The sequence below is a fragment of the Thalia democratica genome, chromosome 4 (genome assembly GCF_965202585.1).
Source record: "Thalia democratica chromosome 4, ktThaDemo2.hap1.1, whole genome shotgun sequence".
In the NCBI taxonomy this organism is placed as follows: Eukaryota; Metazoa; Chordata; class Thaliacea; order Salpida; family Salpidae; genus Thalia; species Thalia democratica.
The window spans coordinates 53,906,548-53,921,882 of NC_139168.1; the positions used below are offsets into that span (position 1 = coordinate 53,906,548).

The following is a 15,335-nucleotide window of genomic DNA, read 5'->3' on the forward strand; positions in this document are numbered from 1 at the left end:
CCATTAATATTATACTCTATAGCTTAGTTGTACACAATAGTAGTGAAAAAGCGTGCATCGAAAAATTTTCTACTTCACTAAAATGCAATGTATTTGTCGAAACTTTTTATTTAGAAATTGTATTAGCCTAAAATAGGAAATGTTTTCAAAATTTCTTAAACTATTCGGAGTCCGCCTGTGAAGTTTGAAAAAATTGCAAACCCTCTGGAAATTAATCTATCCTAAAATACCTTGATTTTGTTAAACAATAAGATTTATTCATTTTGTGATTTAATTAATGTATAGTTAGTTTCAAAGATCGCAAAACAATGCAAAATAAGTAGATATAAAAAATTGTTGGCAAAAGCCTAAGTTTTATTAGACTTAAGTTGAGCGGCAGTCTTTACAATTTCAGAGGGCAGGTCTTTAATTTCAATGTCTAGAAGCATTTGGGCAAAACTTTTTCCTTGTGGATCTGTTCTTAATGAAGCTATTCCACCACCACCAAGGCAATTTTTCAGGACATAATTAAAGCCTCCAATCCCTGGTAGCTCATATCTAATTACTTGATTTCTGTTGTCTTCATCAAATAATGTACGAAAATATTCAAACACAGACTTTGAAGTTAGGTGATGACGTATATATGGTATAAAAGACGGATGGCGAGCGATAACACCAATATTTGCATTGTTACCTTTATCACCAGATCGTGCCCATGCAAGATCTTCTAAACATAATTTTTTATTCCCAGTTTTTATATTGTCGAAACTTGCCTCTTCTAAACTCTTATTAGCTTTTTGTTTACCGCTCTTAGATAAACGATGGTTTACTGAAAAATATTTTCTTTTTTTAGTAGAGTTGATAGTGGTAACTTTAGCAGGTATTTCTGTTTTTGGGTAGAGAAATGAAAATAACTTCAACACTGGAGATATCTTAGGCCTACCACCAACAAAAGCACACAAGCCAGGAGCCATACCTGCAAATATTTCATTTATAAATTGTAATATACAATAATTAAATAAGTCAGGGTTGCCACTCGTTTTTTCAAATTTTTTTCCAGGTTTTCCAAATTTCTTCCAGGTTTTAAAAGTAAACATTTTTAAGTTTATTTTTAGTTTTAGGTTAATTTTTATATAAAAAACTGTATTAGATAGTATAAAAACATTGAAAAGATACTGTGAAGTTACTTTAATTGTGTTTTTAATAAAAAAATGTTTGATGATGACAAAGAAATTTTATTTATATGATAGATTTTTTGTGTCAAATCGAAATTTTAACACTGATAATGTTAAAACTATTAAAAATTCCAGGTTTTTCCAGGTTTTATGATAAAATTTCCAGGTTTTTCCATGTTTTTTTCAAAATTTCTCAAAATCAAGGTTTTTCCAGGTTATTTTCGCCTAAATTGTCAAATTCCAGGTTTTTCAAGGTTTTTCCAGGTAAAGTGGCAACCCTGATAAGTACAGTAAAGTTAAATGTTTAGTTAGTGAAACTCAAAATTTTCTTATTTTAATCTAAATACTTACATATTAGATCTAAAACTAGGTTCATTTAAAAATTAATACAAGCATTCATAAAACCGCATTAACGAACCACTGATATAAAAGACTTAGTTATAGTTTTAAAATATGTGTACCAATAGATATTAATAATAATCGATTTAAAATTATAACTTCAAAACTTTTCAAGCATAATTTGTAACAAATTTGAATAACCAAAGCTAATATATTTGGTGCAACAGCTATGAAATTTCAGCAAGCTCAAATATATTATCGAAATTTCAGGTATATGTAAATACAGTGCTTCCTCACTTATTCGGTTCCTCGCTTATCCGGCCGGCTATAGTCAAGAAATTGATTTATTAAATTCAGCTAAAATCAATGTTTTTGTATATTCTAAACTTTTAAGATTAAAATAAAATTTCCGAATTTATAAGTAAGAAGAATAATATCTATAACATTATATTTAATAGTTTCTATTTGAAAATATATTATTAATAACTAAAGATCTCGCTTAAATTTTTAAATGAGTTAAACATTGTTTTGATAGTATAATTTATAGTTATTTGTTTTAAATAAAAATTATTGCCTAATTTACTGGAATTTAAAGAGCTTATTCAAATTTAAAATTAGTGCAAATTAAATATTTTATTCAGTACCAGGTTTCAGTGACAAAAAAATTTACGACCTTGTCAAGTATAATAAAATAGTTAACTTCTTTCCTTTTCTTAAGTATACACTTCAGTTTGTTACATAAAATACTAAACTAACTGCTTAATTATAAAGAACTCAATTATTTACTTAAACAAAAAACACTTTGATTCTAAAATTATGCTAGATAAACTTTTGTGTATATATCACAGTTTCACTATGGAAATGTCCTTGCTACAGATCATCAATACTAAAATGCTTACAAAATCTGCTTGTTCAAGTAGGGTACTTGTTCAATATATTAATAGAAAAATTTAACAGTTTTATAATGGATGTTTATCAATTTTTACCATTTGAAGGCTTTAGAAAATAAGGAATTTTGTAAATTTAAACTGACAAAATCTGACTTTTTTTTTTAATTTCAAATTTCCTGACTTTTTTCAAAACCCTCCATTTTCTCCTGACTTTTGTCATTTGAAAAAAACTCCTGACTTTTCCTGACCATGTGGCAACTCAGGAGAGGTCTTTTTGCATATCCAGGTCCTTGAACCAAAAAATTTGAGCAATTTTTCGTTTTTGTTTAAAAAACCGCTATTAAAAAAAATACAATGTTTGTATTTATGCGGCCAAAATTACAATAAAAGCTTGCCCAATATTGCCGGATAAGTGAGGATGCACAGTACAAATAAAAATACTACTTAATTAAGTTAAGAAATCTTTAAACTAAATTTATTATTTTTCATTCACAACTTTCTAATAAAAATAAATAACTCGAAGAGAATTTTAATTAAGTAAGATCTAATTAAAAACAAAAAAAAAACATTTTAATATAAAGAAACTTTTTAAGTAATACGGTAGTAATTTTTGTTTGTTTAAAATTGTACAACTACTAAAATTCTAATTTCTAAGTAATTCATTAGTAATTTATGTTTCTTGTCAAATCACACAACTATTTAGTAATTCGTCAAAGTAATAGAAGCTAATAAAAATTTAGCTTAAAAATTTTATAAAATAATATTAAACGATTAAACCTATATTTTTGAACAGTTATAAAATATTATAACGATAAATTACGGTAATTTTCTACTAATGTATTGTGCATAAGGCATGTATCATTTTATAGTTTCTATAATGAATTAATTTTAAAATATAAAAATTAGCATTTTTTAAGTTTTCAGACGTTTCGGCAAATAAAAACATTTTTTTTTTATTTGAAGGAGTTAAAATTGGTTGAATGCGTATATATCGGCATTGTCTTTCGAATACGCGTTAGCTTTAACATTCCGCTCTGCCTTGTGCCGCTTTTAAGTTACGATCATCGCATCATCAAATGAAGTTTGCATGATCTACACATATTAAAATGAAAAGCAACTACCAGTAAAGCAGCTGACCAACTTAATAATATCGATCTAAGAACCAAACGCCGTTAGTTCCTTCGTGTAACGATCTTTTCGTTAAGACTGTTAGTCTTCTACTATTGTTAATACTTTTTATAGTCTTTACTTGTGTAGTGTTTCGAAAGAGTTTCTTTCACATTAATTATAGCTTTTATTTTGTTTTTAAAGTACTTCAAATTGATTTTAAGATTAGCTTAAGTGCTTGTACACCAGGTATTTAATCTCATAAACAAAACCTGTGTTTATTTTAAAAATATCCTTGTGTTTATACTATTATAACCTCACATGTTAAAAAAGCTGAATTTTATATATATTCATCTCGTTGATCAATTGAACTTGCAAGGATTAATTTAAACTTATCAAGCATATACAGCATTTAATAAAACGAGGTTGTATATAAAAAATATTACTTAAGTGACCTATATCTGTTTTTAAGCTTTAGAAAGCTAGATAAAATTAAAATGCTATAGATATTCGAGTTTATTAAAACGACATGTTAGATATAGCGTTTAGACATATGTTGAAAAACTAACGTTTATTTGGACCAAAACCGTGAATCATAATTTAAAAAGTACCCTCTATGTGTAACTAACAATAAAAATTACACTGTAAACATTTTTATTTATAAAACTTGGCACGTAACTACCACATGCCTGCCGACCCCTATACTAAGCTGTTTTTTTTTTTGCTTTAAACAAGCTAATGTTACTGTATATATTTTATTTTATTTCGTTTGACTAGCTTAAATACAGTGATAATTTTTATGGCCAATTAAGTATTGTATGCAAAACTGAAGCTTAGATCGTAGTGTAAATTTTTTTTTTTAAGTAAGCCCTAATTTCAACTAATATTTAACTTATAATTATAATAAATTTTAGCTTGCTAATAAATAGCTTTTTTAGTTCAATAAATTTAGTTTGTAGAGCTAAATTTTATCTTTTAAACTCATCTGACAATTCACTTTTTAAATATTTCTTGTTTTACTCATTGCAATTTTTTAAATTATAATAAATTTTCCAGTTAACTAAATCTAGTCTGTGAAGCAAAAGTAGTAATCTAACATGTAAGCTCTCACGGTTTACCAAATATTATCGACAAAGGTTAACTATTAGTTGCAAGTTTATGTTTATTCTTCATTATAAATAAATGTCTCTATAACGATATGTTTTAAAAAAATTTAAGTTTCGATCAATAATGCTCCATGCATAAAAAAAACTCATTTTTAGCAAAATTTAATCCAATTAAATTTAAATCAAAGTAAAATTAAGCCGCGCAGATGAGAAGTTTAAAAAAAAAATTAATATAACTTTTCCCTTTCGTACTTTACAAGACTTTTATTACCAATTACTATTTTACTTTACTTGAAAAGGTCGCAATTTTTTGCCGCCGAAACCAGGTTGTAAATAAAATATTTAATTTGCACATCTTTATCTAAATAACCCCTTTACATTTCAGAAAATTGAGCAATCTATTTTAGTTAAGACAAATAACTATAATAGCAATTACTAAAACTTTTTCAGAATGCATAAGTTCTTAACTAAATAACAATACTAGAATCAGCGTGGATTTCAAACTTAACTTACTGTACAAAAATCTTCAATACCATTACTACGTCACAATATTTATAAAACTTGTAAATTCATATTCTGTAAATCTTATCTAATAAACTAAAGCTTTTCTGAGGGTTATGTGAGATATTTCTATCTGACATATAAAATAATTGTAAAAAACTTTCCTATATTGTATAACTAAATATATAATGATATATATAGTATTTTAGTATGTAAAACTAAAACTTGATTTGTTTTTTGTTAGATAATAGCTTTACTCTTTTGGGTCTCTACTTGCTATCATGCATTTTTCATGACTTTAACATTATTTTAACTTAATCTATAATATAATAAATATAATACATAAATTGAACTACCATAAATTTGATTATGTTAAACAATTTATGTTTTTCATATTCAATTTTTTTTTACTTTTTAAATATTTTAGTTTATTCTAAGCTTAACCATTTTTAATAATTAATTTAATTTAAAATTGTTTTAATAGCATATGAGAACTTTTCTTTTACGCAACAACATCATAAACTGTTTTGCTTTTCCACGTTTTTCCAAAAACAAACAAAAGTTAATCAACAACTATTTTTAAACAATTGTGTGTACATGTACTTGGTTTTGTAATTAATTTAACTAAGTAAAGCTGCCATTGGGGTAGAGTATAAGTAAATATTTAAATGCTGTATATTACAACTAAAAAATCTAATAAGACTAGAGTCAAAAAATTAAAAAAAAAACGTAAAATTACCAATTTTATACCAAATAGAACGAAACAAAACTGATTTTAGTTTATCAGTAATTTATTTTTAAGGTCGTTAACTAAATCACTTTGTTTTTACAATAACTTTAACACTTTAACTCCAGCATATCTTTTCACATTTACAAAAACAGGGGAATAGTTTTAATATAATAGCGAAATTTTAACATAAAGTACTAGAAAAACTATTGTTTTTAAACCCCGAATAAATTACTTTCTAAGTAATTATTTTAACAACAATTTAAAAACCTTAAAAATACTGAAGAAAGAAAATTATGAGGAATGATCATAGTATCTATTTAGTCAAAGTCTTCACACAAAAAACTTAAACAAGATATTTTATGAAATAAAGCTACACAACTATACATAAAAAGCAGGGTAGCCACTAGTCTTAGAAAAAGAAGTATGAGTCAACTTTTATTAGGTTAAGTTTTTTCGTCTTTAGTAATTTAACTTTATCTAAAAAAATATATAACTACATATTCTTTTAAAGAGTAACAAACTTGATATTGATAAATACCCTAATGTTTTAAATATTTGAATTATAAAAAGAAAGAAGCAATTTTATTTGTTACGTTTTTACATAATTATTACTATCTCTAAAATCTTTCAAACAACAAGTTAAGGTAATACGCACTACTACTTTTATCGTCTTATTTATTATGATTATTTACTCTTATTTATTTTTGATTTTTTAACTTTAACCAACAATAAGCTCGATAACTATTTTTATTTTCTTTATAAAGTATTATAAAACATTAAATCAAACACATCAAAGTTTAACAATTTAATTTCATTTAGTCCTTTGTCTTTGATTTGATTTTATTTCTTTTTTTCTTTTTTTTTTTATTTAATTTTTGCGAGTTTAAACTAGAGATACTAATAAGATTTACTATTTGAAAAACTTTTCAAATTTTCAAAGCCAGGCGTTTTAAAACAAAGTTTACTTTAAAACTTGATTTATAATTACGTCATAATATACTTTTTTTAAACTTTTTATATGCAAGAAAATTTTGAATTAATTCAGTTCTTATTTAATTGCCTACTGAAGAAGAATTTTTGAAAGTACTCTAGGCAATATAACGAGTACTTATAAACTTGTAGATTTTTTTGTAAAATAAAAAAGACTTTTTTACTTAAAACGATTTTGATAAAGACAAAAAAATCACGAAGAACAACACACAACCAAGGGAAGATTTGAGATACTTAAAACTATAATATTTTTACAGCAAAATCTTTCAAAAAATATGTTTAGAATTTTGGACACCTTCGGTTGAGTTATTCATTTAATAGTACTAAACCTATATAAAACTTTAAATACAAACTTATTAATTAAAAAGAGCTTATAAAAAAACCTTAAGTTATGAAAATCAAGTTAATTTAAATTCTGGTATCTTAAATTAAGACATATCAAGTTCCGATACCTCAAATTGCAAGGTATTAAAATACAAAAGTTTTTTTTTACAAAAATTAATTTTGGCATTTATATAAAAGCTTTAAATACAAACTACAAGCCAGTTTTTATAGAATTCAAAAATATCGTTTAACATTTTGAGATGTTTTATTTTTTGTAAAAAGTTTAGTAAACGAATAGACCGCAAATTTTTCGGAAATTTTTTCGGAAATTTCAAAATTCACTAAAAATCTATCTCCTCCTTCATTTTTTAAGCAATCTTCTTCAAATTTTCAGGAAACGTTCCTTAAATTAAAATAAAACATTATTTTTGAGTTTTGATAATTAAAAAAATAAAAATCTTATCACAAAAATCTAAAAAAAAAGTGCTTTTTTTCAAAAAAATAAAAAAAATTACATTTCCAAAGTAACGTTTTTTTGTTATTGTATAGAAATTAGACTGTAAAAGTTTGAAGAAGATTGCTTGAAAATTGTAGGAGGAGATATATTTTAAATAAAATAGTCTTTTTTCGCTGTTTTAGTTTTCCCTTCCCATAGGGAACCTATTATGCGGCCCGACTTTGACTGGTCATATCTCAAAAAATAAGTCGATTTTTTTTTAACGATAAAAAGTATCTTGAAGTTTAGAAAAAATTCTATAAAATAATATCAACTTGTAAAAAACATGGCTTACCAAAAATAGTCAATTTAGAAAACTCAAAAAACTTAAATGTTTTCTATTTTTTAAAATCTCAATTTAAAGCAAAGCACAATTTCTTTTCTTAAAAATCAATTTTAGTTTATAAATTCCATAACATTGTTATTTGTTTTAAATCAAGCATTTAAAAGTTCTCGACTTAATTAGCTTTAAGGAGATTTTTATATATTTTTAATTTTTACAGTTTATTATCAACAAAACAATGGGATATAGGAGATCATCAGTTGTAATAAACAAACCTTAAAAAAATTGAACAAAATAAATGGAATTTATGTAAAATACATAACTTCTAAAAGTTTATAAATTCTATAATAAAAATGTCGATAAAAGATTGTTTACTTAAAAAATATATAAATAAACGAAAATAACCTGTTCCGGCAGCTGCTATTTCACGAGTAAATAACTTTAGTGCCTCTTTATCATCATGCTCAACAGCTAGCCAAATCATAGTTTCTCTCATTGGTAATTTTTTACGATGAGAACTATTAAAAAGACTTTCATCACCGATAGCTTGCACATTCACTCGTTTAAAGTCGTTGAAACCAATAGATTTATAAATTCTTCTCACTCGTTTTAATATGCTTTCTGAGGTTCGATAACCTAACATTTTAAAAACATATTGCAAATTTAGTCATGTATAATTGTATTTTGTATTATCATTGTAATTTATTTCTAAACTTAACAATAAAAAGTTCAAAACTTAAATACATTTTTATTAAAAATTTCAAGATTTTATTTAACAGATCTTTGATTTGAGACACTATTTTCTCTACGTTCATCAGAGCTTGTCAGCTGTAAATTAAATATAATTTAAATAGATATTTTCAATTTTTTTAAATTCAAAAAGTTGATACATGTTATTAGAATTTCAATTAAGTACAAAAAATTACTCACAAATATTTTTTAACAAAATAAGGGGTAGAAACAATTTTTATGTCTCCTAATAGTTACAAAAACTATCAGTAAAAAAAAGAATTGTCCTACAACTAGGAGTTATAAATTTTTTAATCAAATGACTTTTTAAAGTATATTCTTTCAGTTGGTTAGAACTAGTTTGTCGAGATATTTACCAAGGCTATAGGGTAGAGTAGGCAACATTTTCAGTCAGCGGGCCAGATGTGAATAAAAACTAGTTCTTGGAGAGCAAGAGCATTTCAATTTTAGTTAATTCGCGATAATTACTCAATTATCAAATTCAGCTTTAAAAACCATTCAAACTTTAAAAATATAAAATCTATTATATATAAATAATGAACTTTAATATATATTTACTAAAACTAGGGTAAGTTTTGACCCTCCCGTAAACTGTACCTAATACGTTTCTTTGCTCTTCATTTTAAATCCAAAAATATTAGTGTAAGTTTCAAAATTTGGTTTATCGGACCAGATTTACATGCTTGCCGCCCACATTTTACCTTTTGAGGACCGAATTCCAAATAAATTGTATTAACATTGGCGGGCCGGTCATTTTCACTCCGCGGGTCAGACTTGACCGCGGGCTTTAAGTTGCCCATGTCTAGTTTACACGGTTGCCACAGATCAAGCTGAGAAAAACTTCCTGACTTTTTACCAAAATTTTCCTGACTTTTCTAAATCAAACTCTTAATTTAAACTTATTCTAAAATATGTAATCTAACACTAAAAACTATACAAAGCTTTCAATCTAATTTTAATACAGGTTAAAACAACAGTTATTTTGCTGAATTCAATCATCAAACTTCCATTACATAACTTGAACCATCTGTGTATGATTGATGAATTTGCAATAAACAGCTCTATCAGCAAAATACTTATATTATTACCTTATAAACACAGCTTGTCTGAAAAAACACAAAACTTTTTAGAATTTTCTAGCATAAACGTATCTAAATAAACGATCTGAAATACTGATCTGAAAAAAATAACAATGGTTAGTCAGAGTATAAAAACCCAATACAGTAACCTCTCGGATCTTTACGCACTCGTGACGTTACGCACTCTCGTTTAGTTACGCATTTCAGAATTCTATAAAATTCAGAAAATAAAAATTTTAATTTTTTATAATATTGCACAAATTAGGTTTAATGTATATTTTTAAATTAAAATATGTTTTTGAATGCTAACACACCTCTCTATACCTTTGGACTTTGTAAATTTATGTTACTTGACTAATTGATAAACATTTAGTTATACCTCAGTATATCAGAAAGTTTGTTAACAATAAGAGATTAAATCAAAATTCTGAATTAAACATGACTGTGTTTAATAATGAAAGTATAATGTAATAATGAGAGTTTAAAACACAAAGAAATAATACAGCAGTCTTGCCCTATATATTAATAAACACCATTTGATAATTGTAAAGAAATGCTTAATTATAAATTGAATTTGCTAAGTTGAATAGAATATAAATGTCACATATAAACAAAGATAAAGATAAGTTCTACTTATTATTAAAATAGTAAAATTATTTTTACTCGTATTATTATTATTTTATAGAAATTCTAATCCTTTTTTTTAATATATGAATAGTTTCATCTGTTGTTTTCATATTTATAAATGAAGTAAACAAATAGTTAAAAGTGGGAAAGTGCCCAGTCTGCTTTTAACTAGAAGCAATATTAAAAACATCCATTATTTTTCATAAAACATTAGTATATTTGGTACCTCTCGTTTCTTTACGATCTCTCATATCTTCACGCACTTTTTCTGTGGACACAATGTGCGTAAATAAGCGAGAGGTTACTGTACATGAAGTAAAAGTTTTCTGTACAAATAATTCTAATCTGACACCTTAATACGAAAAATAAATTTACTTTCTACCAGTAATAAGCTATTTATCTAACTAAAAAAGTAAACTTTAGTCAGACTTAGCATAAAAGTTGTAAAACAACCTAGAATAGGGGTGGGCAACAAACGGCCCGCTGGCCGGATCCTGCCCGCAGATTGAAAATGACCGGCTTCCGACCGTTCTTTAAACTTTAATGGGATCCTACCCACAAATGAAAATGGCCGGCTCGCGATAGAAATGACAGGCCCGCAAAAGAACTGTTTCACAAAATTTTTATAAAACTTTGTATCTTATTTTTACAAAACAATAGTGTAAAAACTTGACTTTACAAACATGCTAAAAATTATTTTTATAAATTAATGTGCACTAATGAATTCATTATTTAGTCCTAATATTTTGTGTTGTTCTAACTTAAATGGAATATCTTTTTGTCAAGTAACCCAAAGCAAAGTTATTTTTAATTACGATATTTAACATATGTACCTTTGTCAATTCTATTTATAGACGTTATTTAAACATCTGATATGTCTCAATCTACATCTTATGTTGTCAGAGCTATTAAATATTTCTTGAAATTGAAGGATTCAAAAAGCGATCAACTGTATCATAAAATTAGATTCCAGCCCGATCCAAAACTTTTAAACAAATTAAAGTCTGGCCGTATCCGGATCTCGACTTAAAATTAGTATCCAGTCGGATTCGGATCTAGTTAGTCATGATTCGGCTAGATCCGAATACTGGATCTGGTATATCACTAATTCGAAATGCTTCGGCCCGTAAAAGACTGATTTTTTCCGAGTCCGGACCGTTGATTTAAAAAGGTTGCCCACCCCTAACCTAGACGGTAAAAATATCTAATAATAAAAAATATTTACTTAAAACATGTTTTACTTATATAAATTGTTCTGTTAGTTTAACAGAATACTACCCAAACTATTTAATATAAACTCTTTAAACTAAAAAGCAACTAAAAAAGAATATACTTAACTAACTGTAAAAAAATACATAAAAAAGTAAACTATATATCTGTTGTATAAAATATTTCCTCTTATCATTTAGTATAAAATTTGTAAAAAACAAATATACTCTTATTTATTTTAAAAACATAAGTTATTCTACAAAAATACAAATAATAAGTAAACTTTATCTTGACATATACATGTCTTTTAACTTATTTTATAAATTTAAAGAACTTTTAAAAAATATAAATAGGTTAAGTATACACATCAGTTTGTTACATAAAATACTAAACTAACTGCTTAATTATAAAGAACTCAATTATTTACTTAAACAAAAAACACTTTGATTATACAATTATGATAGATAAATTTTTGTGTATATATCAGTTTCACTATGGAAATGTCCTTGCTACAAATCATCAATACCAAAATGCTTACAAAATCTGCTTGTTCAAGTAGGGTACTTGTTCAATATTTTAATAGAAAAATTTAACAGTTTTATAATGGATGTTTATCAATTTATACCAGATGAAGGCATTGGAAATTATATAATTTTGTAAATTTCTAGGAAAATTTTAGAATTTTTTCTGACTTTAAAGGATTTTTTATCAATTTTTATCATTTGAAGGCTTTGGAAAATAAGGAATTTTGTAAATTAAAAATGACAAAATCTACTTTTTTTTTATCAAATTTCCTGACTTTTCCTTACCATGTGGCAACCCTGAGTTTAATACATACTTTATTGAATGCGCAAACTAAGAAAGCAAAAAATAACAATTGATTTAAAATCTAAAGACTCCTACAGTTTTCAAGCAATATTTTCTAAACTTTCACTGTTTGTATGCTTTTAGTTTTAATAGCAACAATTGAAGTTTTGAACTTGAGTTCAGGAAGGTAAATGCAAATATACTGTTTCAGAAAACTCTGTTATAAAATAATGTTTCACTCTATTAGAGGTCTTCAGTTATAATTAGGTTCTGAAAGTTAAAAAAAACATAAAGAAATTAATTTTAACTTAAATTTTAAACTATATTAAAAATATTATATAAAAATAATTAAAAGTATTTTGAATCAAAATATTAAAGAGTCTGTATAAAAAATTACATCAAATGTTCCAGTACTAGTTAAAACACTTTGAAGTTATATATATATATATATACAATAAATCATTCAAAAAGATTTACAGTTTAAGATTGTTAAAAGTTGTAAATAAAAAACTAATGAACACATGACATTATTTACAGAACTATACTGTAAATTGTAGATCGTATTTAAGATAAAAATAATTATGACTTAAATATAAACGACGTGGATTAAAATAAAATAACATTGAAACTTTGCAAACTTTGGATTGTTTCAAATTATTTTTACATTTACTTAAATATGTTGAAATATATTTATTTATTTAATTAGCAACGTTATTTTATGAATGCGCAAACTAAGAAAGCAAAAAATAACAACTGATTTAAAATCTAAACACTTCTACAGTTTTCAAGCAATATTTTCTAAACTTTCACTGTTTGTATGCTTTTAGTTTTAATAGCAACAATTGAAGTTTTGAACTTGAGTTCAGGAAGGTAAATGCAAATATACTGTTTCAGAAAACTCTGTTATAAAATAATGTTTCACTCTATTAGAGGTCTTCAGTTATAATTAGATTCTGAAAGTTAAAAAAAACATAAAGAAATTAATTTTAACTTAAATTTTAAACTATATGAAAAATATTATATAAAAATAATTAAAAGTATTTTGAATCAAAATATTAAAGAGACTGTATAAAAAATTACATCAAATGTTCCAGTACTAGTTAAAACACTTTGAAGTTATATATATAAATATACAATAAATCATTCAAAAAGATTTACAGTTTAAGATTGTTAAAAGTTGTAAATAAAAAACTAATGAACACATGACATTATTTACAGAACTATACTGTAAATTGTAGATCGTATTTAAGATAAAAATAATTATGACTTAAATATAAACGACGTGGATTAAAATAAAATAAATTGAAATTTTGCAAACTTTGGATTGTTTCAAATTGTTTTTACATTTACTTAAATATGTTGAAATATATTTATTTATTTAATTAGCAACGTTAATTTCTTTACAACATTCTCTAAAACAATTGTTTATTGAACAAAAAAAAGTGCTCAAATATTTGGTCCAAGGACCTAATGTACGAAAAAACTTTTCGGTTATCGAGTCATACACCAGGATACAGTTTAAAGTCATGTCCAGGACAAAATCATCAACTAAAAATTTTCAACTATTCGCTAATAAAACAATAAACCTTAACTACCGAAACCTAAGTAAGTATAAGAAACTTGAAAATAATAACATAACCAAAGCTTACAAAACCTCCAAAAAAACTTAATCGAATAGGTAAATTATACATGATAAAAAGTACAAAAATAAACATCATAAATTCAAAACTCACATTCTCGGAAGTGATTATAACAATTAAAACCATTTACATTTTGATATATAATGCAGACAGCTCAACAAATAAGAAACGAATTAGTTAGAATAAGCAAAAACATATTAGAATGAGTTGTAACCGAAACAAGAAAAAACTCGCAGCTGTTCAGTAGAAAAATTCATTTCTTTTCATTAAAGGGTTTAACAACGTCAAGAACAAAACAAAAATTCTTCAAAAAAAACAAACTGTAGTAAATCTTAGTAAAACTTTTCCAGCATGGCAAATCATTTTAAAAAAAGCTCTCTAGCTACTAGCGAATTTAACCTAATAGTATATAAAAATTTCGCTTTATTGGTATTTTCATTAAGTATTAAACCAGATCAAATATCATTTTTTATAATTTTCATTCAGTTTTCAACATTGTGCTTACAATAGTTTTAAAATTTGCTCATGTTTTTCTAAAAATTATTGTTATTTAGAGTTTTGTCTGGTATAAAAAATGCAATAACCACAAATATTCGTTGAGAGTTGATTTTTTTTTATTAAAAACGAATAAAAAACAAGTTGATGAAATTGTTTACACATTAGTGGTTATTAATTTTGCTTTATCCTGAGGTTTAGCACTTCCTTTCTATCCTTCTCAATAATTTGTAGATTGTCTTGAAACATTACTCCATTTCTTGAAGAATTTTATAAAACGCTACCCAGTTTAACATCTTGTTTAGCAACATCATTGATAACACTCATATAATTTACAAAAGATTTGCCCCTAAATATTCTTTCTCCTTAATCCATTATTCTAGAGTAGGGGTGGGCAACGTTTTTCAATCAACGGGCCGAATCCAGAAATATTTAGTCTTTTGCGAACCGGAGCATTTTGAATTAGTTATTTACCGGATGCAGTGTCAGGATCCAGTCGAATAATGACTTTTTAGATCCGAATCCGACTGGATACTAATTTTAAGTCGAGATCCGGATCCGGTCGGACTCTAGTTAAAATATAAGTTTTGGTTCCAGCCGGAATCTAGTTATATTGTTACAGTGAATCACTTTTTTAAATCATTAAAATTCACAAATCTTTCTCAATTCTGACAACTTAAGATATATATTGAGACATGTCAGATGTTAAACAATGTCTATAAATATAATTGACATTGTAATTGACATATGTACATATGTAAAATATCGTATTTAAAAAAAACTTTGCTTGGGGTAACTTGACAAAACG

General features: G+C 25.6%; 1 protein-coding gene across 1 annotated transcript in view; it reads right to left on the bottom strand.

The window, feature by feature from the left end:
• Window positions 1–271: 271 nt before the first annotated feature.
• LOC145833943 (uncharacterized) overlaps window positions 272–15,335 on the bottom strand; it is a 41,853-nt gene continuing 26,789 nt past the window's right edge. The window contains exons 5-6 of the mRNA XM_082941221.1: window positions 8,326–8,556; window positions 272–955 (exon numbers count right to left, since the gene is read on the bottom strand). Of these exons, the coding sequence (XP_082797347.1) occupies window positions 348–955; window positions 8,326–8,556 (839 nt within the window). The 3' untranslated portion in view covers window positions 272–347. The remainder of the gene's footprint in view (window positions 956–8,325; window positions 8,557–15,335) is intronic.